We start from the raw sequence: 26,215 nt of genomic DNA, 5'->3' as shown, positions 1-26,215 counted from the left end.
ACATACTATGGCCTATATTATATCCTCATTTTATGTCACTAGGGAATACCATTACCTATAGTTTATTTTTTCTATTTTATGTTATCATTTCTGGTGTGTGCTTTGTATTATTTGTCTTATGGGGTGTGCGTGTTGTAGCTTTGCTTTGTTCAGCGTTATGTCACCAGTTAAAGTGTTTTTCTTCAATTATGTGCAAAAAAAGTAGCCGCCGCCATAATCAGGCACCAACATCTCCTTTCATGTCCTCGTCAATAAAAAAAAGGTTTCTGCTTGCTCAAGTGTTAACTGAATGAAGATCAAGCTATGTTTGAAGAGTGCACAGATGTGCACACGGCTTCAAGTGTGGCTTTAGCGTAAGTTGCTCGGAACTAAATCAGAGTTAGATTTAATTTGAGTTTTTTACTCGGCGGTATCAGCGGCTGTGGAAAGCGGACAATGAGGGATGGTGACTCTGTGTGAACGGTTATACTTTTGAAGCCAGTTCTGCCGCAGAGCTAGACGTGGCGATTACCGTTGACCACCTCCAAAAAGCGTACCTGTACTAAGATACTATGAATGTCTTTTTATTTCCGTGTGCTGTGTGTGTGTGTGTGACCGGGAAAACGCAGTAGCTCACAATAGCATTGTCGTACATAGATAGCATCCTTGCTACAACCTATACACTCACTGAAGGTCAGTTTCTTCACTCTGGCCAGTCACAGCTGTTAATAAACAGAACGCAGTCGCTGTCTTCCAGTTCAATGCGAAGACCATCAGCCCTGTTTTTTGTTTTCTTTTGCACAAAACCGTATGTAAGAGTCCACCCCTTCTTGAAATGCGGGGAATTCTGAGGATTTTTAAAATTTCTTTTTCGGCTTTGATTGACCGTATTTAGAAAGGTTTTGTGTGTTTTGTTCGCTTTCCGACACTGCTGTATAGTTGTGTCAAACAGCTTAATGTCCACTATGCCCAAGAGGTCCAGATTCAGTCCCAGACTATCTGAAGAGACACCATGCAATGGTGGTGATTGTGAATTTTTATGGCGCAAGAGCATCTGCGGCCAAAAAGCGCCATGGCACAAGGTATTTTTATTTGCTCAAGGTGGGGTCAAAGACCAATTTCCTAAGCTTTTCACCCTGTTTAAGCCGAGCACCAGGCCAGGGGTAGCTTGCACCCACTGTATGACCGGTGGGTACCCGGCGGCACTGGGGATCGAACCCCGCACCTCCCGCATGCGAGGCGGATGCTCAACCACTGGGCCACCGCTGCGGTTACACCATGCAATTATACCTAAAGAATATGTGCCGTAACATGTAGCCATTGCAGAGTAGATAATATAATTGCAAGAATGCAAATCCTCTCTGACGGAGAGCTGTTTTTTGCCACGGACCAATCACACTCGGAGGTGATTTTTTGGTGAATTATTACTCACCAGAGAGGAGCTAGGTCAGTGCGGTAGGTGTCTTATCGTTGAACTTCCCCTCCAGGGGGCGCTGCTCACCGCATGCGGCACAGCGCGGTCGTGTTCCGGTTGCAAACCGCATTCCCTGCTTCCAGACGCGTGTACCAGCAATTTCACGTTAAATTTTGCGTAGGGCTTTATGCAGTGCTCAGATGTGATGCTTTTTCGCTCGACCGTCTCTGCGAGCGCGGCTCTTTGCCATAGGCGCTGTTGACCCAGTTTTTTTTTGTCTTCTTTATTGATTCCTTTCGCTTCTCGTTTGGCGTGCGAGTCACGTTTGCTAAAGTCTACCTAGCTAAAACTGCGCGAGCTTGCTGAAACTGTTCCCGGAGTAGGCCAACTGCGGGACCGCGTTTGCGTTGTACAGGTGCCTCCAACACGAATGCAAGCAACCAGTTTGCATAAACCGACGAATTTTTTTTGTCTGCTTAAAGTGGAAAATTGTTATCGAATATATTACGCCGAGACGAAAACTAGTTACAAACCAGGAATAAGTCGGCTTGTAACGCACAGTTATGGAGTAGTAATCAACTGAGGGCTCGAACTTTGTTCCATTTCGTATTGGAGGGGCCTGTATACGTACAGCCTTTGCCAGAAGTAAAGAGCCCAAGGAGTTCATTCCCAAGCCGTGTAGTTTGGGCTCTTTGAGCATCCACGGAAGTCCAAACGTTCGGAAGGTTGAGGCTCGACGAGTGGTCCACCCAGCTTTAAAACATTTGGAAGCCTGGCGTTGCACAACGAGTGGCGCCGCTATAGTTCACGAACTATGGTTACACGGCCGTTTGAATGGGTAATCTTCGTTGACCGACTCGAGTCCTGCAACCTACAACGCTGTACGTGGTATTAAGGTGGAAACTCTATAAATGCCGCTAAACACGGACCGAAGTGGCAGCGCTTCTTAGCCGTAAGAGCGGCTGCTATTTCACTGGCGATCGCACCCTCCCCCCCTCACCTTTCCTCCCGCTTTTTTTTTTGTTCTCGTTTTTGCTGGATTCACATGTGCCTCCTTTATTGTCTCTTTGTTTGCAGAGCTGCTTGACGCTGACGTGTGCATGACAGAGCATTTTGTACACAGATATGGGTATGCTTAGTATTGCAAAAGAAGTGGGTATCAAAACCTTTCAGACATGTAGCTCTCTGCTGGTGACAGCGATAGTGAGAGCAGTAGCTGTACTACGGATGCTTGGCTCGTGGGAGGGTGACAGATAGAGAAAGAGAGACACCAATTATTTTGGGACTAAGACGAAGGCATAAGGAAAGACTCCCAGCCCATGCCACTGGGTATAACGGGCTTGAGAGAGAGGGCTGTTGAGGGAGAGGGATTCACCTGATCTGTTCGTAGCGAGAACGACTCGTTTGCCGCGTTTATGTCAGGATCCGCGGATATACCGTCTTCCTGGAGGTGTGTTATTCAACGAGCCCGCGTTATACCGTTCGCTTCGTGTTTTACTTTTGTAGCTGTGCTTGCGGCTGGTTTGCTTTATTACCTGGTTATCGGCTCGTTGGGGGGCACACCTGTGGTGTCTCGTTCGTTCACTTATTCGTGCTCACCAGCTTACTCACTCGTTCATGCCACGTACTTATGAACACACGAGTCACTGATTCAACCAAATAATTCACTTATGCTGAATCACTCAATCACTCTTGCTCAATCACGTATCTCACTTCAACTCACCGACCCGCCGCGGTGGCTCAGTGGTTAGGGCGCTCGGCTACTGATCCGGAGTTCCCGGTTTCGAACCCGTGGCTCCGGCGGCAGCGTTTCGATGGAGACGAAACGCAAAAGACCCCCGTGTGCTGTGCGATGTCGGTGCACGGGTGGTCGAAATTTTTCCGGAGCCCTCCACTGCTGCACCCATTTCTCTCTTTTTTTTCCACTCCCACCTTTCTCCCTGTCATTATGATGTGGTTTGAGGGTCCAACGAGAAGTGAGACAGTTACTGCGCCATTTCCGTTCCTCAAAAAAAAAAAAAAAACTCTAATTTTCAACTTACCTCGCCCGCTGATAAACTCTATAGGCGTTTACGTGAACCCGACACCGTTGCGTTGGATCGGCCTGTCGGGCTAAAATATGCCTGTCGGGTTAACGTAAACGCTTGTGGTTCTAAATGGGTCAACTCCACTCACTCGCTTGCTTCCTCATACACTTTAATTAGCTGAAGCTTTCGAACACTGCGCCATAACACTCGGGTTCTCTGGTGTATTGCTGGCACCAGCAAGCCTAAGATTCACTCTATTTCTCTCTTTTGTTTCATTGCAGCGGCGTCGTTTACGCAGACCCATATCTTGCCTTTCGCAGAACACGCGCCCGCCGGCTCGCACGCGACACGGCTTCCAAGGACAAACGAATTACTGAGCCGCGTCGATTGGTCGTTTGAGGAGCGGCAGCCTGCTTCATCTCTCACCCTTGCGTCGACTGTAGAGTCGGCGAGCCGAGTTTTGGCGCGTAGTTGGGATTTCGCGCTTGTCTGCAGATCGTTGTCATAGGTCGCCGTGGTGGCTAAGTTGTTATGGCGCTCGGCTGCTGGCCTGAAAGACGCGGGTTCGATCCCGGCCGGGGCGGTCGAATTTCGATGGAGGCGAAATTCTAGAGGCCCGTGTGCTGTGCGATGTCAGCGCACGTTAAGGAACTCCAGGTGGTCGAAATTTCCGGAGCCCTTCACTACGGCGTCCCTCATAGCCTGAGTTGCTTTGGGACGTTAGAACCCCATAAACCAAACCAAACCAAACCAGGTCGTTGTCATCGGTGGACCGTGCTGCACGCGATTCATATTACGTTGACCGTTGCCTCTCGTCCCTTAATTGCGCTTTTCTGCTCGCCAGACGATACGCGGAATCGCCAGCGTTACCAACGTCCTGCCTGTAGCCGCGTTTACATGAATGCGACACAAGTCGACTCCAGACCACTTTTTGAGGTAAATTGCAAAAACATCGAGGAAGAGAGTAGAGGGCGAGTCACGCCTTTCCTTCTCAAAACCTGTTCTTTCCTTCAAAAATTGGACTGGAGTCGACTTCTGCCGTATTCATGTAAACGCAGCTAGTTATCGTTTGGAGTCGACTTCTGCCGTATTCATGTAAACGCGGCTAGTTATCGTTTGACCGCAATTTGCTCGTTTAAGCGTTGAAGAGCACATAATACTGGAAGGAAGCAAACCAGTTTCGTCACTTGAAGAAGAAAAAAAACTACTCGCCTTCTTGCTTTGGCAGATGACTATTTTTCTGCTCTGTGTGCTGACAGACCGACGGATAGTCTGGAATCGTTTTGTAGCGCGCAGCTAAATTTGGACCCCTCCGTGATGAGTACCAGTAGCTCCTCTCGAGCAGTGTGGACCGACGATTCCATAGCGAAATGAATGCGAATTGATTGGCAGCTCATATAACCGCATCATTCGTGGATGCGCCTCTACCGCCTGGTTATGGCCAGTCCATTTGTATGTGCCATTTTGTGAGGGGAACAACAACAGCTACCAAGAAAACTAGCCATCAGTGCATTCGTCGAGTGGGAACGTAGTTCGTATTTGATTTTAGAATTCCTGCGCCTAAAAACGAGGCCGAGAGTGTCAGGCTGTATACCCCTATAAAAGTGGTCTATAGACAATCTATAGACCTCTGTACATATTTCTTTTTGTCTATTCAAAGTCTATAGAAGTCTATGGACAAAAGTCTATTAAAAATGCATGGCCATAAATCTATAGATTGTCTGTATACTGTCTATAGGACTTGTATTGCGGTAGATTGTAGTCTATAGACTTTATGGACAGAAGTCTGTGGGCAGTCTATACACTGTCTATAGAAATTTTTGCAAGGGTATATGTCGATTTTTTCGGTAAGATGCGACAGTTTCCGCTTGTCGCCAGTTCTTATCTCGCTTTGCCAGCGGATGGGAACGAATTAGGCCTTCAGTAATTTAATTAGTGCATACGGTCGCTTTCATTGAACTTTCAATTGCTCCGCAAGGCACCGTTGTACCGTACGCAATCTACTGTTCGTAATGGATGGAAATAAAGACTTCTTTCTTTCTGTCTTCTCACTCACTCACTCACTCACTCACTCACTCACTCACTCACACACACACACACACACACACACACACACACACACACACACACACACACACACACACACACACACACACACACACACACACACACACACACACACACACACACACACACACACACACACACACACACACACACACACACACACACACACACACACACACACACACACACACACACACACACACACACACACACACACACACACACACACACACACACACACACACACACACACACTCACTCACTCACTCACTCACTCACTCACTCACTCTCTCACACACACACACACACACACACACACACACACACACACACACACACACACACACACACACACACACACACACACACACACACACACACACACACACACACACACACACACACACACACACACACACACGAATACAAGAATGTTCGTCTAGCCAAGAAGGTTATAAAACGGCAGCAAAGCCATTTCTGTCACCGTCAACCCCTGAACTTCTCACGCATGTCTGGCATGCGTCTCAGACGCCGCGGCATCTCATTTATTTGCGCCGCTGTCCCAATACGCTGCCCGACGTGACCGTTATACGCCCACTCTCGACCTCCGCGCCAAATAACGCTTCTGCTCTCCCCGTGTCTCGAAGCTTAGGTCTCGACACGACTGCTGAGCCGAGAGCGTGGGGTAATCCGTCGCGCCTCGCGCAATAAACCGGATCTCGGTTGGCCCCTAGAGACGTATAGGGTGAGCCCCACGACCGTCTGTCTGGCCCGAGTTCGGTCTGCGTGTCTATTGCTGTCTGTCTCGGTGTCCGATGCCACCCCCTGTATATTGCCTCGCCTGTGTCGTTCACCCACTTGCGTAACAGACAAGGGTTCACCCATATAGACCGAGCCGCTTTCTGTTTGCCGTCATTACGCGACGCGCCCTCCTACACTGCCTATATAGGAGCTCATTACGCCCTGTGCGCTGTCCTGTACGGGCTCTGCCGTGACACTTACATCGGCTACGCGTCGGCCGGATAGTTGTGTACAGTGTCGGCTGAAATGGCTTTAGTCGGGCCTCGTTTCATTCCGTGGAGAGGCAGCGATTTCAACCACGGTGCTCGTCATGAAATATGGGCTTGTTTTCTTTTTTTTTGCTTGTTTGAGCAGCAGCTGGGGCGCTGGTCTTGTCTTGTATCGGCGGTGGGTTTTCGGCAGAGCGCTTCGTGAGCGGTCACCGTCTCTGTGCCCACGCGTCAAAAGAGGTCGTAAAAGACTTCGCGAGGTAGATCGGTGTGCAGACCTCGCCGCGCTTACGCTCGACACTTTATGACAGTCTTTCTCGGAGAAATGAACAGTGCCCCTTGTTTGTTTCAGGGCGAAAGCACCACTTCACTAGCAAAGCTGAAAGCTGTGAAGCCTGAACCTTTGACCTTGAACTTTGACCTTGATCTAGCACGCGCGTTAGCTTTGGGGCGGTGTTGATTCAACTGCTTTCGCACGTCCTACTCGGTTTAACTGCTTTAAAACCCTTCCATTTTTTGTTTGTGCCGCCTTCTGAATCTTTAGTACACTTTCTTCGTCTGCCTCGAGCGCGTTTCTCATCGGTAACGCTAATCGTTGCTGAACTTTAGCTTGTACAGACATTGAAGAGCTTTGTCTAGAGCGCTCGGCGTCCGGAGCAAAGAAAGCGAATATTTAACGCAGGTATTGGGCCGCCGTGATGGCTCAGTGGTTATGGTGCTCGGCTGCTGACCCGAAACACGCGGGTTCGGTCCCGACCGCGGTGGTCGCATTTCGATGGAGGCGAAATGCTCGAGGTCCGTGTACTGTGTGATGTCCGTGCACGTTAAAGAACCCCGGGCAGTGTACATTATCCGGAGATTTACACTACCGTCATAGTCTCAGTCGCTTTTGGACATTACATCTTGTAAAACAGATAAAACACTTAACGCAGGTATTATGTTCTACACGTAATGATATCGCTCTAGCATAGCGTCATAAACAGGTATGAAAACGACAAAAAACACTAGTGTTGTGTCCATAACGGAGTACGTTAATATTTCGCTTTATTTGTCCCGAAGCAGACCGCTCCAGCGCTTTCTATAGACACTCACTCACTCACTCACTCACTCACTCACTCACTCACTCACTCACTCACTCACTCACTCACTCACTCACTCACTCACTCACTCACTCACTCACTCACTCACTCACTCACTCACTCACTCACTCACTCACTCACTCACTCACTCACTCACTCACTCACTCACTCACTCACTCACTCACTCACTCACTCACTCACTCACTCACTCACTCACTCACTCACTCACTCACTCACTCACTCACTCACTCACTCACTCACTCACTCACTCACTCACTCACTCACTCACTCGTTGAATTACTTGATCGCTGGCTCGATCAATTTTATCGAATGTGAGTGTATAAATGAAAGCGCCCTGACGACCGTTAGAGTTCGAGATTAACATTCTACATTTGTCCGTATCGCCTGCATTGCAGTGAGCAACCGGTGCTCGTTTTACGAACCAGTGTGACCCTTTCGCTTCTGAAATGTCGCGCACTTAGTAGCTGCCAGTCCTCGAAAGCGTACGGCTCCCCGCGGTTTCTCCGCATGTTTGGTGGACTGCGTCGCGGCGCATTCGACTACTAAGACGCGCTATTCCGCATAACGGTCACCATCGACGTGTTGCAGCTTATACTGAGCGCGATTGTTCTGCAGCAACCAATATAGAAGGGGATGCTCCGTTGGCATCCAACGAAAGAATAATTTCTCTAGTTGGGAATGAAACTCTCACTTTCACTCTCTTTGTTTGTTGTTTTGTTTATGTTTGACTTTGGATGAAGAGGCCTCACAGTACGTTTCAAGTTCTGTGCAAAAGTGCATCAACTGAACGACACTCGACCGTTCCCTTTCACATTGATTTGTACCTGTACACCAGTTCCCGCTGAGGTGCACGGAACTAATACAGATAGGCGGACTGTCAAGAAGAGCGGACATCCACGTGGAACTACCAGGAACGCCGCACCCTTGTTCATTCGATTGCCGGTGTTGCTCTTCCCACGGTTTCCCATTGTGCGCGTGTTGATGTGAGCGGCCCTACCGGCTTCGACAGCCCCACGTATACGTATTTCTTCGTGACGTTCTTCGCTTTGTTTGTTTGTCGTTATCGCTAGATCGATTAACTTCGGGAAATTGCTTTTCCCCCTCTCTCTCTTCCCTCCTGTCCACCGAAGGGCGAGCTGGCGTCAAGGCCGGGGCCAACCCGGGTCGCCCGTGGCAGACTCAATATATTGACCCTTTCATGGGCTGCGTGTGTACGGGGTGTAGCAGGGCTATAATGACTGCTTTCGCGCGGCCGCTTCGAGTGGCGCAGACTTCGTATCAGTCGATATTGGCTGCCCCTGTCCGTTGCCGATGCTTTGGGCGCCCACAAAAAAAAAACAGTCTTGAAGATGCGGCCGCTCACTGGGTCATTTATGAGATAGTCGTGTTCGTATGCAGCCTTCTTTGTTATGAGATGGCGGTGAGTTGGGCGTGTTATTACGCATGCGCACTGAGGAAGGATATAAAGGAAGGGCGGCAAGAAAAAAAAGTGTAAAGAAGCAGGAAAGAGGACACAAGAAGGGAAAGAAGGGATGGAAGCAAAAATAAGGTATTTCGCAAACTGATAACTCTGTAATCTGCTACAATATTATAACAGTCCTTCCCAGTTTCGTCAGCCACCTGTCGAGTGCAGTTCGACTTAACCGAGCGCGGGTATTCCATCATATGATTGGCTCTGCAGCAAACCGTGGTCAAATCGCCTCTCTGGGTGTGCGCCATTTCAACGCAGGCCAACAACGACAACGACTCTGACAGAGTGAACAAATGTACGCGTATACGCTGCATGCATATATAGAACGAGAAATTTAATGTAGAAATACTCATAAACGCGCAGAAAATATGGAAATGTACACAGAAAGAAAAAAAATTGGTAGTGGCTTAACTTGGCTAGCTCCGGAATTCTGTGAAAAGCAAACATGCTTGCTAAGCGTCTGCCCCGCCGCGGTGCCTCAATGGTTAGGGCGCTCGACTACTGATCCGGAGTTCCCGGGTTCGAACCCGACCGCGGCGGCTGCGTTTTTATGGAGGAAAAACGCTAAGGCGCCCGTGTGCTGTGCGACGTCAGTGCACGTTAAAGATCCCCAGGTGGTCGAAATTACTCCGGAGCCCTCCACTACGGCACCTCTTCTTCCTTTCTTCTTTCACTCCCTCCTGTATCCCTTCCCTTACGGCGCGGCTCAGGTGTCCAACGATATATGAGACAGATACTGCGCCATTTCCTTCCCCCCCCCCAAAAAAAAAACAATTATTATTATTATTATTATTATTATTATTATTATATTATTTTAATAATTATTATTATTTTATATTATTATTATTATTATTATTATTATTATTATTATTATTATTATTATTATTATTATTATTATTATTATTATTATTATTATTATTATTATTATTGGTCCCGATGCGGGAGGAGTGCGTGCAGCTGTGGGTACGTGGCGCCATCTGGCGCCGCCGAGGCTATATGCGCATGCGCATTGGCGGTGGGTGGGCTCCCGGTACTACGGTAACGCTTACGGCAGCATGGTACATGGTATGCTAAAGGTGTCTAGTGTTTCCTCACCGCCGCGATAATAATAGTAATAATAATAATAATAATAATAATAATAATAATTGGTTTTTGGGGAAAGGAAATGGCGCAGTATCTGTCTTATATATCGCTGGACACCTGAACCGCGCCGTAAGGGAAGGGATAAAGGAGGGAGTGAAAGAAGAAAGGAAGAATAGGTGCCGTAGTGGAGGGCTCCGGAATATTTTCGACCACCTGGGGATCTTTAACGTGCACTGACATCGCACAGCACACGGGCGCCTTAGCGTTTTTCCTCCATAAAAACGCAGCCGCCGCGGTCGGGTTCGAACCCGGGAACTCCGGATCAGTAGTCGAGCGCCCTCGTTAAATGCTCAAAGTTAGAATTTGTATGACTACACATAATCACTTAAAGCTTCCAGAACATACTACAGTAGGATACAACTTTTAAAAATTGGCAGTGGCTTAAGTTGGCTAATCCTGGAATTCAGCGAAACGCAAGCACGCTTGCTAAGCGTCTGAGGCTCGTCCATGGCAGCCCCGCTACACGCTCGCCACAGCCGTTCTATATATACCCACACAACCACGTGGCTATGACGTGTATCGCGTGGTCTTACGACACCCCCATCGGATCTCATCACGTGGCTTCACATCACCCCATCGGATGTTCTTAAGATCAGAGGTCAACTAGAGGTCATGGGTCAAGGTTTCCACACCACAACTGTTCCACATATGGTCATACACGGCTATCCTTGGTTGGGCTGAAGGTCGTTGTGCTGTCTACACGCAGACTGCTTTACCCAGCGTAGCGAAGCTTTTCGCTGCAAAACACTCGCGCGGTGCTCTCACTGTGTGCACTCTAAACATAAAGGAGTAGAAATGGAGTGAACTGACCTCTAGCGCACCCCCTGTCATACAAGGGAGTGCGCTAAAAGACAGCTTACTCCTTTTTTACTCCTTTGTGTGTGTGGGGGAGACAAAATGGTGCTTGCAACACACTGTATCTCTGCCTCCATGGGTCGTTTACCTGGACACAAGGAGTAAAAGGGAGGAAACTGTCCTCTAGCACACACCCTTTTAAAGGGAGTGCGCTAGGCGACAGCTTACTCCCTTCTGTTTAGAGTGTATTCCCATATGGGAGAATTCGTGTTTAGAGTGTACATTGATGTACAATGGAGCAAGTCTGTAAAAATCCTGTTGCACAGGAACGCGCCGCGAGCGTATAGACGCTTTACAGCGCCGTGTCATGGGGGCTGCCATCTTTGGTCACGTGAGCACGCCGCCATTGCACGCCTCCTGACTGCCCCGAGCGCGCCTCGTCGCGACGGCTGCCGCGTCTGATGGTTCGGTTCCAACAGGCTGTGTTTCGGCTGATACGGTTGTAAAATAGTGGGAAGGAGACAGTATGGTTTGGCCAAAGATTCGAGGGGCACGTGAGAACTCTAATTTGATCTCTTGTGGCCTTGAAAACGGTGTCCGGTTTCATAGCCAGCCAATGGATGGATTTCCTGATACTTCTTGTCTTTGCGTCCGCAGAAGGCTTTGCTGAATGTTTTTTTATTGTTATTACCTTAAACGGCAAGGTTTAATGCTTCTGCGGCAGCGCAGGTCGTTGTAGTATTCTGTACATGCACGCAGACACCGCTCTAAAACGCTCGCATGCACATCGTACGCATTTGTTTGCAACCTGTTAACGGTGCTTAGGAAACCGAAAATATTTTCTATTGGTTTGTTAAGCACACAAAGGTGACAAAAATAAATAGACACACAAATGTTAACAACCATGTATAGCAGTACCATTCATCAAGCAGCCTTCACAATCTGGCGCGCAATCGTTTCGAAGGATTCCGCGATATAATTGTTATAACGCGCACAGCAACGCATTCACACTACACGAAGTTCATAATTATGTCAGTCTCACATATGAAATTGCGGTACGCTCCACTCTCGATATGCGGACATGAAAATGCTCGAGGTCTCGTTGGTGGTAAGTAATCAGCTTCTCTCTGAGCGCTGGCCTGCGGGGTAACTTTTAGTGGCTGTCTCGCATGGACCGCGAGGAAGTGGCAATCATCCAGCCCAGCAGCCGTAACGCAAATGCTGTATTCCGAATCTGGTCCACGAAAAGCGCTCTACTTGGAGCGAAGTTCAAGAGTAGCACCAAGACGGCATACAATACACGGACGGTAAGCGTTGTCCGTTCGTACGGCTGTGCAGCGCACGATCTACAGTAGCGGCATGTAGGAGCATAAGTCGTCCTTCTTTTCCGTACCTGATCTGGCCTCCGGCGCTGCTGTTACTACAATTGCCGAACACCTTAACTTACGAGCAATGGGGCCTCACTACACACGTAGGCGCAACGGCACAGCAACTGAAAGCACGAAGTGACGGTTTCGGTGGCGGAACACTTTGATCATGAAGCAATGTTGCGCACTTACCCTCGCAGATTTTCCAAGATCGTAACCTAGCTTTCTTTCTATATTGGCCATCTAGCACTGGCGGACGTGTTTGTCGCGTTCGCCCGTTCGGAAATGATGCATGGCAAACGGGCGCGAACAGGGGCAGTACTTCCTTGTGCAGTTCGGTTCCGTGAGGCTCGCAAACGATCGCATCCTGCACCTTTAACTCTCTGTCGCAACTCTTGCAATCCACAATAAAGCACGTATTACCTCTGCCTTTCCCCATCTTCGCAGAAAGAACACTTCGGCAGCCACCCGCGATATTTCCATTACTGCATCGAGGCGTACACTCCGGCGACTTACGAGGTCCGTAATGGCGCCGTGTTCCGAGCACGTCTGTGGCGCCATCTGGTCTCAAACGGAAGAACTGCGCGCTGTAAACGGTCTATACCCTGGCGCTAAAACGGGCCACGATAACGTCCCGCCGCTCGTCCGAGTCGCGTCGAAACGGAGATAGCAGAGCGTGTCCGTCCCGTTTTGCATCGTCGCCCACACTTGTGCCACCGATGCCTGTGTATATACCATACGCGGTCTATAGTGCGCAGGTCCCACCGGAAGCGATCGCTTGCCACGGAGGTCACGTGACACGTGGAGTGGTCTCTATCCCCCCGTATGGCCACCGAGCTGATAGAGCTGCTTTTGGTCGGTTCAGGAGTAGCGCCGCCCCACTTCCGTCCCGCGTACAAGCAAAGGCGGCCCTGTACACACGGAAGGAGAGGCCCTCTCGACTACGCTCAGAGATCTTTTTATCGCCCTCGTGATAACGCCATGCGGCCGACGGTGAAGCCTGTTCGAACGACTGTTGCTCGCCTGGACTCTGCTGCCCCCTCTCCGAAGAGACTCGTCCACCAGGGTGTGTGTGCGTACTCGAATGCGTGTTCAAGTTGGTGTATGCTTTACGCGGCGATAATTGCCGTTAACGTGCCCATCTGAGCGGCCGTTCGGTTGTAGAAGGAAAGCTGTGCGGTTTTCTAAACGTTCGTACAGGTCTATAGCCTAAAACTGAACCCTAGAGTTTTGCTTAAGTTTTCCCTTAGACTTGAAGTGCTTGCAGCGCACAGCGAACCAAGACAGTGGGAGGGAAACAGTAAGCCACACACGACCGATCGTGTGTGTGTTTTGTATGTTCCCTGCCAAGGCTTTCTCATGTAGTATTTTAAGCTTTATACAGTGGACCAACTTGGCCGCCAGCAAGTACTCTAGCGCCACATTTTCCCAAAATATTGGACTAATTCCCCTAAAGTTTCCCTAAAACATGCTTATTCCCCTAAAATATTGGACTCTAGCTCGTTATAGTACGACGTTATCAGCACTCTTTGCCTTTTCCTTCTTTCTTGACTTCCTCGATTCGGGTATAGCTTAAGCACGTGTTCCACTGGCCGACCTCTACTGTCTGTACACACCCCTCTCTCTGCCTGTCGAAATCTCGCTGCCATGAGTGGAGCGGTGTCTCGAGATTTCTCGACTGTCAAGAACACGCCACCTTGCGGAGTTCTCGTGAAAACTCCCGAAATGCTGACTGGCGTGGTGAGGGCAGGTGTGATGGCTACTCAAATGTTGGGCACAGTTGACTCAGCGAGAAGAAACCGTGTAGTCTGGTTGGGGGACACTAGCGAACATAGAAAAAATGACAAGGAGGTGTTGAACGATGCATAAGAATGAGGTTCTAATGCGTTTTCTAGGTGTGTGTCTTATGTTTTAGATTTACATTCGGCGGATAGCTTCCATGCAGGCTCGTCCGTTGCTGTCGTTGTTTAGCTATATACGACCGATATCGACGCATTTGCTGCCTGTTGTAGGTGTGCCTTAATTGCGCTAGAGCGGTTCGCTCGATTAACCTTCGCACGCGCAGCACGTGTGTCGCAATGCCGACAACGCTGTCCTCGCGGTTAGCTGGTACTGGCGTCACTAACCGCGTCTGTCATATGTACCCGCTCACATATATACGTACTCCATTTCATATATACCCCGGCGAGTTTGTTTTCTTCGCTTTCAATCAGTTCGTTGCCGACTGGTCTGTACAGGTATACCTTCAGTATTCGCATCACCGTTCCGTACCGGCCCGCCGCGGTGGCTCAGTGGTTAGCGCGCTCGGTTACTGATCCGGAGTTCCCGGGTTGGAACCCGACCGCGGAGGCTGCGTTTTTATGGAGGCAAAACGCTAAGGCGCCCGTGTGCTCTGCGATGTCAGTGCACCTTAAAGGTCCCCAGGTGGTCGAAATTAATCCGGTGCCCTCCACTACGGCACCTCTTTCTCCCTTTCGTCTCTAAGTTCCTCCTTTCCCTCTTCCCTTGCGGCTCGGTTCAGGTTTCCGCCGAGATATGTGAGACAGATACTGGGTCATTTCCTTTCCCCCCCAAAAAAACAATTATTATTATTAATATTATTCCGTACCTTGCAAATGTGGCTCTCATAGTCCCAGGGGACGTCTGTTGCGTTTCAAAGGAGGGAAAGGGTCGAGAACGGCTGATCGAATATGAACACGCTATTTATGTACCATTACTCAGTCTTAGTGCAAAAACCATGTCGTCGCGTGGAAACTAAATAATCTACCGAAAGCCAGCCAGCGGCAAAAATCAACGGCGATTACTTGCACCTACCTCGTGTAGGTCGCCGTCCAGTCAATACCAGCTCTTGAAGTGCGGACACCAGGTTTCCTGGTTCTTTTGCTGGTTACCCGAGACCAGCTCTAGGTTTTGCCGTACTGCATGCATTTAGTGACTGGGACCGTGCAACTGCGGATGCCCGGCAAGAATAAACGGAGCAAGTAATCCGGCCTGTTTAGATAGTTTTCTGCTGCTAGTTCGGTTGGCCCGTGTTGCATCTGGGTTGCAAGCCCCAAGGGTAGCGTTGGCCTGGCGGCCTGGGGCAAAGCTGGAAACATCCGAAGGTCCCGGCAAAGGAAGAGTCGACTGGCAACAGAACAACTAGTTTATTCTGGCATCGCAAAAGAGCAGCCGGTCAGGGCGACCACGTTACTCGAAGGAAGGAATCGAAGGCTCCCGTTGGCGTCCGGGGCAGCCCCCTTTATACCCACGGAGTCGAGGGCAAGAGGGAACGGCTTGGGAAGAGTCATCCGATACGGCGACGCTTGAACATGTTCAGGCGTGACGGGCGCGTCCGCCAGGCCGGCGCCGGTCAGACCTCCTCGCCTCCCAGTTGGAGAGCTCCTCTCCCCGGCTGCCGCGCTTTGACAAGCGTGGGCAAAACATGCACACACACAAACACGCACGCACGACGACACGTGGCACTGAAACCTGCCTGGACGCGCTTGGCGGGAGGCGTTGCGGCAGCGATGAACGAAGCCGCGGCATCCGGTGCATCCGCGCCGGCTATACCGCGCGCTGTAGGCGAGACGTAACAGACCGCCCCGCCGGGAGAAGGAGATCCCGATGGTCAGGGGACTGCATCCGCTGTCCAGAGGGATGTCGCTCGATGATGCTCATAATCGAAACCGGTGGTCCCTCGACGTTGCTTGAGCGCAGCGCACAGAGAAGGCCTCGTTCTCAGGTTCAGGTTCATACAGGGCACTGCAAAGTGACTTCGGGAGAGTTGCCATTTTTGTGCTCGTTCCCAGCAAGCGTTAGAACTACGCCGAAACGCAACCGCTCAGTCAGCAAGCACGAGACAACCCTCACTAAGCTCTGCCAGGCTCTTTCCCCTTTTATACTACTGCCTAGTTCCTTACAGTAGTCAAGCAGCACTCAGAACGCGTCCACAAATTGGAAAATTGCACTAGAAAGCACATAATCACTTTGAAACACTAAACAAAAGCAATATGTTAAAAATCCTGCCTCAGGAAGAAAACATCAGTAACCAACAACTTTGAGGCGGATTCCCACGTTAGGGGCTTCGACTTAAGCCATCGGCGTTACCGTTGAGACTCCCCTTTTTGTAACGCACCTCAAAGGAATATTGTTGCAAAGCGAGGCTCCAGCGCAGGAGGCGGCCATTTTTGGGAGATATGGTCTGCAGCCATTGGAGAGGGCAGTGATCCGTCTCAATGATAAACCTCGAGCCGGCTAGGTAGCATGACAATTTCTGAACGGCCCACACGAGACACGCACACTCTTTCTCGGTGGCGCTGTACGCCTGCTCACGACAGGTCAGCTTACGACTAGCATACAGGACGGGGTGTTCCACTTCTCCATTGTCCCTTTGGCACAGTACAACGCCCATGCCTCGCTCACTAGCATCGCACTGAACAACGAACCCTTTGGTATAGTCTGGCGATCGTAGCACAGGCTGGCTTGTTAGGGCGCTCTTTAGGGCGCTAAAAGCTCTCTCCTTTGTCTCGCTCCAGACGACTGTTTGGGGCTCTGTTTTTCTTAGAGCATCCGTCAGGGGAGCCGCGATATCGGAGTACCTGGGGATGTACCTCTGATAGTAGCCGGCGACACCCAAGAACGACCGAATATCGGTCTTCGTGCGCGGTTGCGGGAAGTCTCGCACAGCGGCCACCTTTATTTCAGAGGGGCGGCGACGACCCTGTCCAATCACGTGACCGAGGTAGACAACCTCGGCCTGTGCTAATTGGCACTTGGGAGCCTTGACTGTCAAGCCCGCTTCGCGCAGGCGGGTTAGCACTGCCCGCAAGTGTGCCATATGCTCAGACCAGGATGCGGAGAATATCGCTACGTCGTCTAAATACGGTAAAGCGAATTCTTCCTGTCCTCGCAACACTTTGTCCATGAGGCTTGAAAAGCAGTATGGCGCGTTCTTCAAACCAAAACTCAAAACTTTAGGACGGAATGTTCCCATTGGTGAAATGAACGCCGCATACCTACTAGCCTCCTCTGTAAGTGGAACCTGCCAATAACCCCTGACAAGATCTAGGGTGGAAATAAACTGAGCGCTACTAACTTTCTCAAGGCGCTCCTCGATGTTAGGGATCGGATAAATTTGATCCTTAGTGATAGAATTAAGCCTGCGGTAGTCGACGCAAGGACGAGGTTCCTTGCCCGGTACCTCAACTAAAATCAAAGGGGAGGTATAATCACTCTCACCCGCCTCAATAACACCGAGCTGTAGCATTTTCTTTACCTCAGCCTCCATAATATCGCGCTGGCGGGGTGACACCCGGTACGCCTTGGATCGTACTGGCTCTGGCGAGGTAAGTTCTATATCATGAGTAAGGACAGAAGTCCTACCAGGCCTCTCAGAGAACTGACCTTGAAACTCTTGTAAGAGTTGGTGTAGTTCGGTTCTATGCTCAGCTGACAGCGGTGCTTTAATGATTAAGTCACTAATGACCTGATCAGTGTCTTCCCTGTTCGTCACTGAGCCTAGTCCCGGAAGCTCGATCGGAAGCTCTTCTAACTTTCCCGTGTCGGGCATTTCCTCTCCTGTACCTAGTGCCTTCAACGCTACAGGCTCAATTTTATCCAGTTCGGACGTGCTCTGGATATCAGCTTGCTGCGCCTCCGACCCTTTTTCATTGTTTTCAATTTTATCCAGTTCGGACGTGCTCTGGATATCAGCTTGCTGCGCCTCCGACCCTTTTTCATTGTTTGACAACGTCGGCCCCGCAACTACCGCCTTTGCAGCGAGCTCCCGAACTCTCGGTCTGGTTAAGGCCTGAACGCTAGCCTCACCAAACAAAAGCCCCTTCTCGCGCAGGAGGTGATCGGACCTGTTCGAAAATAGGTACGGGTACTGGGGGGGCAGCCTAGATGACACTACGGCCTCCGTCTCAAGTGCTCCGAAAGGTCCTTCAATAAGCACTTTTGCTACGGGCAGACACACGCTATGAGCTTCCACGGCTTGCTTGATCCATGCGCACTCGCCCGTGAACATATCGGGTTCTACGTAAGAGGGGTGAACTACATCCATTGTAGCTGCGGAATCACGAAGCACTCGGCACTCTTTCCCGTTCACGAGGAAGTCTCGCATCTAAGGCTCGAGAAGCTTCATGTTCTCGTCAGTGCTACATAATGACAAACACACGACTTCTCTTTTTGTTTCTGGACACTGCGCCGAAAAGTGACCCGGCTTCTGGCACGTATAACACACGCGCGCTTGCCTCCTCTCGAACCGCTTTCTGCGTTCGGCTTCGGCTGCCGCCGTCTCCTTACGTTCGGTCGGACTGCTTTCACTCGCATCCGCACTACGCGTGTCCCCCCTTGCTCTCATGGGTGTGAACTTCGGCCTCTCAGACTTGGAGCCAAATTCACCCTTTTGACCGTCCTTAGCTCCGCGAGCCCGACGCGTCACAAACTCCTCGGCTAGCTCGGCGGCTTTAGCCACTGTACTAACGTCTGGCCTATCCAAGACCCAGTACCGCACGTTCTCAGGTAACCGACTATAAAACTGTTCCAGCCCGAAACACTGCAGAATTTTCTCGTGGTCACCAAACGCTTTCTCTTCTTTGAGCCACTCCTGCATGTTTGACATAAGCCTGTAGGCAAACTCTGTATATGACTCATTTCTGCCTTTTTCATTTTCCCGAAACTTCCGACGGAACGCCTCCGCTGACAGCCTGTACTTTTTTAGCAGACTTGATTTCACTTGGTCGAAATCCTCTGCCTCCTCTCTCTTCAAGCGAGCGACTACGTCGGCCGCCTCGGCGGGTAACAAAGTGAGCAAGCGCTGTGGCCACGTTTCCCGAGAGAACCCCTGCTTCTCGCACGTTCGCTCAAAGTTAACCAGGAACAAACCAATGTCCTCTCCAAGCTTAAACGGCCGCATCAGGTCAGTCATTTTGAACGATACCCGTTCTCCTGCACCGTGTGCCTGACTTCCATTACGAGCGCGTTCCATCTCTACCTCGAGACGCTTCATTTCTAAAGCGTGGTCGCGCTCTTCTTTCTCTTTTTGCTCTTTACGTTCGCGCTCCTCTTTCTCTTTTTGTTCTTTCCGTTCGCGCTCGTCTTTCTCTTTTTGCTCTTTACGTTCGCGCTCGTTTTTCTCTTTTTCTTTTTGTTCCCTCTCCTCAATGGTCTCAAGGCATTCCGACAGCTCGTCATCCTCAGCCTCCAACTCAAGAATAGCCCTTAGCAGTTCTGGTTTTCTGAGTTTGTCTGAGACATCCAGACCCAACTCTCTTGCAAGCTCCAGCAATTTCGGTTTGCGCAACGACTTCAAATCCATGGCTGCTCCGAATGCTGCTTTCTCTACTGCCTACTATTGTCTTGCCGCAAACTAACCCGGCAGCAACGACAACCACAATTACCAGCTCTGTTTCTGACACTAACAAAAGCCTGGCAAAACTCAGAAGAAGAAAGTCCCGCACTCACCAAACCTCGCAGCCACGAATTCAGCGCAGTCGTTCCGCTGCAGGCAACCAGTCATCACACAGGGCTCGTTGCACTGCTCCCGGATGGTCGTTGTGCTGCTCAGCATACAGTTGACCGCATATCTTCGCTGCTGGCCTCCGTTGTCGGGATCTCACCGCTGGCAACCAGTTGTTGCATCTGGGTTGCAAGCCCCAAGGGTAGCGTTGGCCTGGCGGCCTGGGGCAAAGCTGGAAACATCCGAAGGTCCCGGCAAAGGAAGAGTCGACTGGCAACAGAACAACTAGTTTATTCTGGCATCGCAAAAGAGCAGCCGGTCAGGGCGACCACGTTACTCGAAGGAAGGAATCGAAGGCTCCCGTTGGCGTCCGGGGCAGCCCCCTTTATACCCACGGAGTCGAGGGCAAGAGGGAACGGCTTGGGAAGAGTCATCCGATACGGCGACGCTTGAACATGTTCAGGCGTGACGGGCCAACACCCTCTAAATACTTTCTTCAGGCCTCTCCAGGCCCTCCTTTCCACACGCGCTACGTCACGCCAAGTGTCCGGTCAGGCTGCTCACCAAGCGCGGCTCCGCTCCGCTCGGTTGTCTCCCTCGATGTGCTCGCGCTTGCCCGGGCAAGCACAGACACGAACGCAGTCTTGCAGTGAGCGTCTAGCTGCTGCTTGAGTCTTTCAGCCTGGCGTTGGGTGCATTTCCGTTCGCTCCTCGCACGGCTGTGTCTGTTTCGTGTGGCCGTTTCTTGTGTGGCGTGCGTACCTGTGCTAGCGCACGAATGGGAAACTGATTGCCTGCCGTGTAGCGAGTGCAACTTCGTGAAACATGGGCCGGTGCTGTGTTCCCGGGTGCCGCGGGAACTACCAGAATGGTCCCAAAGTACGTGTTTATTGCTTCCCAAGAGACGAAGTACGAAGAAAAGCCTGGTTGCGAGCCATTCCACGGAAGGATTTCACACCTACAGAGCATTCGAGGGTAAGACTCTGAAATATTGCTTAATAGGCGCTGGTAATTATCTTAGTTGTGAGCTGTCGCTCCCGGAAAGGCATGCTGTCTTTGTAGGCAATGATATCACTTCTTACACTTATGTATGAATTGTCCAGGAAGCATTTAGTTCTGTGGATGTGCATAAGGCTTGTGTAAAAGCTGTGTAAATATGTAAAAGCTGTTCACTATTCAGACTCTTTTTACTTAGTGTTTTAGGCAATGGAGAGTCATGGCGAATGGCCTTGCTTCATTTTCTCGTGCAGGTGTGTGAACTGCACTTCCACGCAGGCGACTTCATTACGACGTTGTCACACCAAGATGAACTGACAGGGAAAATAATAGAGGTGAAGCGTGACAGGCTACAGTTGAAGATTGATGCTGCGCCTTCTGTTTTTCCAAACTGCCCAAAATACTTGTCCTCAACGCCTGGACGGAGTGAATCGCCAGAGACGAAAAAAGCAAGAAGGGAAAACGCTGCTTTGCAGGAGGCTATGAGGAAGTCACTTCAGTCTAATAAGCTTGAACAGAAAAGAAACAAAGTTTCATCTTACGAGGAGTTCAAATCTAAGTTGCCTGGAATCTGCAACACGAAATTCTGGACCGTTTCTGTCGATGAGCAGTGCGTTAGGTTCCTTCTCATCGAGAATGATCCTTCACCTAATGTGAAATGCGCCTTGGTAGTTCTCCCTGATCTGTCACTTTCTGTTTTCTTGAATGGAGTGAAGCTTCTGTCGCTTCCTTCAGGCAGGATTCTGCCAGCTCAAGTATGCGACACCTCCAGCCTGTCCTTGCTGCTAGAAGAACTCGAGATAGGCTTGCATAATATACCTGAGGTGACGAAAGAGTCGAAACATACTAAAGTATTGCAGTTTGTCGGTTCACTGCTTGCAGACCTCATTGAGGACAGTGATACGACGAAAGAACAGTCTTCTTTGCTGAAATTTCTGGTTGAGCAGATAGAGCTTCTCCTCGCGAAACAGCATGTGTATAGCGCAGAGCTGCTGGTATTCGCCAGTATTTTGAATTCAATTTCTCCTCACGCATATCACTTCACAAGAGCTGCATCAAGAATCATTCTGCCCCATCCTTCCACACTGCGCCGTGTTTGCTCAAATTACAAAGCTGACCCTCTTGTGGAGCAAAATCAACCGCACTGTCTCTCCTACATCCGAGAACGAGTCAAATCAATGAAAGACCACGAGAAGACAGTGACCCTGATGATCGATGAGATCCACATAAAACCATACTTCGACTACAAAGGGGGCACAATAGTAGGATCGTCGGTTCATTCAACGGAACCAGCAACAACAGCCCATGTGTTCATGGTACAATCACTCCTTTCTGCAAACAAGGACGTCATTCACATATTACCTGTGAGCAAACTGAGCGCAGAAATTTTGCACGAGCATGCTAAGAACATAATCATTAATGTTGAGAAAATGGGGCTCAAAATTATCGCTGTGATAACGGACAACAATGCTCTGAACCGCAAGATGATGTCGTTATTTGCTACAAGTCCTCAGGTGAGCATTGTCTATCCCCATCCAGCCGATAACGCTCGCCCTCTTTTCTACGTGGTCGATCCTGTGCATCTCTTGAAGTGCATTAGGAACAATTGGATTAACCAGAAAAACCCTGGAACATGCCTCTATTTCCCTGAAATGGACTTGAGTGGAGCAATGCCCGAAGGGCCTCCTCGTATGAAAGCTGCTTCTTTCGCAGCTGTGCGGCAGCTTTATTCTTCAGAGAAGACGTCGCTTGTGAAGGCTGCTTACAGACTGAACGCAAAAGCCGTGAATCCAACCTCAATGGAGCGGCAAAATGTAAAGCTCGCTCTCGACGTCATTAATCAGTTTGTTTCAAATGCCCTCAGGACACATGGTTCCGCGTTCAAGATTCCTCAAGCTGAGTCGACTGCTCTTTTCATTGACGTTATCCTCACATGGTGGCAAATAGTCAATGTTAAGACCCCTTGCAAAGGCCAGAGGCTAAGGGACAGCATGCAAGACCCTGTAAGGTCTGTTGATGACACACAGTTAGCTTTCCTGAGCGGCGTTGTGGACTGGTTGGACGCTTGGGCAAGAATAAACATCACCAGTGGCTCGCTGACGAAAGAGACTCACAGTGCTTTGCGACTGACATGCTATTCTCTGGTAGAACTCTCGCGCTACTGCTTAGAAGAACTTCACTTCAAGTACGTACTGCTGGGCAAATTTCAGACGGATGCGCTAGAAGACCGGTTCGGCCGTTACCGCCAGCTGGCAGGATCACAGTACCACATTTCCGTGCGTCAGCTCTACGAATGTGAGAAGAAGCTTCGTCTTCAAAAACTTTTGACATTTCCACGCGAGGAAACAGAGTTTGAAGACGTAAGTGAGGATCTTGTCCCATGCAACTTTTCTGTGGCTGTCAGCGACGACGATATTACACACGCCCACTCTGACATGGATGCTATTGTCTACATTGCAGGATACGCTGCTCATGCTGCTTTAAAGAAGCTTTCATGTTCTGCTTGCTTCAGCACATTGGTGATTGAAAATCGAGAGATCGAAGCGGAAAATACTGCCATGATAGCTAACCTGTCGAGAGGAGGGCTGAAGTTTCCCCAGCCATGCACAGTTCACATGGTACTGATGACTAAACTAGTTGCAGAGAAGTTGTCTTTTGGAGCAACCGCGGAAGATTTTCTCTCCTGTAGAAATCAACGTGGTGTCGTGATTTCACAGACGATTTCCCTCCTGGACGAACACGACATTGAGACATGTGAAAATGGCCACACTGCACAAACTCTCCTGCGCTTGGTAGTACGCGTTGCAACCAACGTTGTTCTAAACAACTTTTGCAAACTAAGAAATGATGCCATACAAGACAATGCGCAGCAGAAGGCCGCAGCCCGGAAAGCAGCAACGCTTAAGAAGAAGTAAGTTTTATTCCCAAGCAATAAAAATGCTTTGCGCACACTTCATTGCTGGTGTCTCGTCGTTTTTTATTGTAAGGGTCAGATTAGCTGTACAAATACTCAACAGCGCAACATTATTGTGAGTGTCATTATTGCTGTGTGTGAAAGCTTTAAGCAAAACACAATACAGAATAAAACTAACACAATGCGCAGTAGACGGTGTTTTTTTTTTCAATGTTCACGAACTTCTACTTTAACAACTAGATATACGCATGTGCGGTCTGTGCGGATGGATTTTACCGCACGGCAGACATCATGTACGTGATAGAACCTAATAATTAGATGATTAATTGAAATTAACTAATCAATTTTTTATTATAATGACCAATAATGCGAAATTGGCGGCCGTATGCTAAATTGTTTATTATAAAAAACTGTATTAGCAGCTCGAACTTTCTTGACAATAAGGTGTTCTGCAATAAAAAAAATATATAAAGCAGATAAAATGATAGCCTAAGGCGCGCACAAACTAGCGAATTTCTTTTCTGCAGCAACGACAAAAATGAAAATGAAGGAATCACTTATAAGGCAGCTACGTACGGCAGTACCCGAATAGTGCAGACGGGCGCGGCGCGCTGAAATCGCGGAGCGCGGGGTCTGCACGGTCCCTTGGCGTGACGTCACGCGGCCGGTGGAGAGGCCTTAGCATTGAGAGGGTGTTGGACGGGCGCGTCCGCCAGGCCGGCGCCGGTCAGACCTCCTCGCCTCCCAGTTGGAGAGCTCCTCTCCCCGGCTGCCGCGCTTTGACAAGCGTGGGCAAAACATGCACACACACAAACACGCACGCACGACGACACGTGGCACTGAAACCTGCCTGGACGCGCTTGGCGGGAGGCGTTGCGGCAGCGATGAACGAAGCCGCGGCATCCGGTGCATCCGCGCCGGCTATACCGCGCGCTGTAGGCGAGACGTAACACCCGTTAGCGAGAATTGACGACGTGGCTGGGAGAAAAGAGGGGGGGGGGGGGGGGGGGAGGGGAATTGTTCTCAGCGGCGAAGCTTAGCTTCCTTGGCAGGTTCTACTTGGTATAGCGACGGGAAAAAGGCTCTCACCTGGCTTGCATACGCCGGGAGCTCTCTGCTGAGGTTTTGTTTAGTTCGAGGTAAGGAAAAAAAAGCCGGTGTGGCCGATCGATCGGCGCAGAGAACATGCGGTTGGAAGTTTTTGCATAGAAACAGCGAACTCTCCGCTCCGCGGCCACCCTTTCCCGTGGCCATTTTTGCGTAGTTCGGAATTGAGTACCGGGCTGTACGCTTGCGACGTGGCCAAGTTACTGAAGTTATTGACTGTTATTTGTGTCTTGCTGTGAAAATATGGGAAAATCTTTCCCCTGTTTCTGCTGGAAAAATTTTCCCCTGACCTTTACCGTTCGCAATGGAAAGTGGGTGGGGAGGAGGGAATAGATTCGGGTTTTATTTTATTTTTTTCATAAGAAAGTTTCCCACCAGGCAAAAACAGAAAAGCTTTGATTTTTTACTTTTTACGCCGCATATATGTGAGTCGAACACGCGCTAAACGCCCGGCTGAGGATAACAAATGCGCATTCGTCCAACGTCAGTGAATGTTCGCAACACTTAGTCCTGTCGAATCGATCCTAGAATCGACCACAGAAAGATATATACTTTGAAGTCAGAGAGTGAAGGCTTGCAGCTGTTAACGTTTCTGATGGCTTTCAAAAAAGCTCGAAGAATTCAGTGCCTATATTGCTGAGCGACCTCCTTCAGCCATTCCCTCCCTGTTTGCTTCCCTTTCCACTTTGCTATCGGTCTGGAGCGACGCCATAGGAAAACAGAGCATGTGTTACAGCCCGGGGCCATATCGTCTAACGGCTCTTTTCGCAATTCATTGTTCTTCTTTCTCGCTATTGGTGACAGCTCCGCATTCGGTACCGAGGCTGGCGAATAGCATTGCTCATTTAGCTGTCAGCCTTGACGTCACAAGTCGTGACTACCAATGGCGGAAAAGCAAAAGTGTGAACTGCGGAGGAGAGGGGAAGATCGCTACAGAATGCTCCCCTGTACTGTGGCTGCAATGCCTCTTGTAGAAGTTCTATTGGGCCCGTGGAAAGTGAAGGAAGCCAAATGTGCATCATAAAATAAGACGCGTGATGGACGAAAGGAAAGCCTGTTGGTTCCAGGCGGCGCTCTCTGTGTGATGGCTTCTTTCACTTTTCGAGGCAGAGACTTGTCAGGCCGACGTTTCCGGCACCTGCTGCCCCGGAGGGAAAAACCGATCGCGCTGACAGACGTATTAGCCGGAGCGACAGCCTCCTCCGATGGCTGTAGCCTTGCGCCTCGAGTGCGACACCCGCCCTGTTGTTGGGTCGGCGGGCAGCGCAAATATCGCTTTCTTTCTTTCTTTCTTTCTTTCTTTCTTTCTTTCTTTCTTTCTTTCTTTCTTTCTTTCTTTCTTTCTTTCATTGCTTCCTTCCTTTCTCTCTTCCTTCCTTCC

General features: G+C 49.9%; 1 protein-coding gene across 3 annotated transcripts in view; it reads left to right on the top strand.

Annotated features, from left to right (window-relative positions):
* The window catches only part of LOC144133422 (uncharacterized), a 363,299-nt gene that overhangs the window by 177,990 nt on the left and 159,094 nt on the right, over nucleotides 1-26,215 (top strand). The window contains exon 1 of one of the 3 annotated variants that reach the window (XM_077666513.1): nucleotides 13,283-13,439. The exons of 1 other annotated variant lie outside the window; for it this stretch is intronic. In XM_077666513.1, the coding sequence (XP_077522639.1) occupies nucleotides 13,355-13,439 (85 nt within the window). In that variant the 5' untranslated portion in view covers nucleotides 13,283-13,354. Of the gene's footprint in view, nucleotides 1-13,282; nucleotides 13,470-26,215 lie in introns of those variants that run through there. One more of the 3 variants, XM_077666512.1, reaches the window with a different exon arrangement.

The sequence above is a fragment of the Amblyomma americanum genome, chromosome 5, assembly GCF_052857255.1.
Source record: "Amblyomma americanum isolate KBUSLIRL-KWMA chromosome 5, ASM5285725v1, whole genome shotgun sequence".
Classification (NCBI taxonomy): Eukaryota; Metazoa; Arthropoda; class Arachnida; order Ixodida; family Ixodidae; genus Amblyomma; species Amblyomma americanum.
Note: the sequence above shows the minus strand (reverse complement) of the source record. Positions and strands in the feature narration are given on the sequence as shown.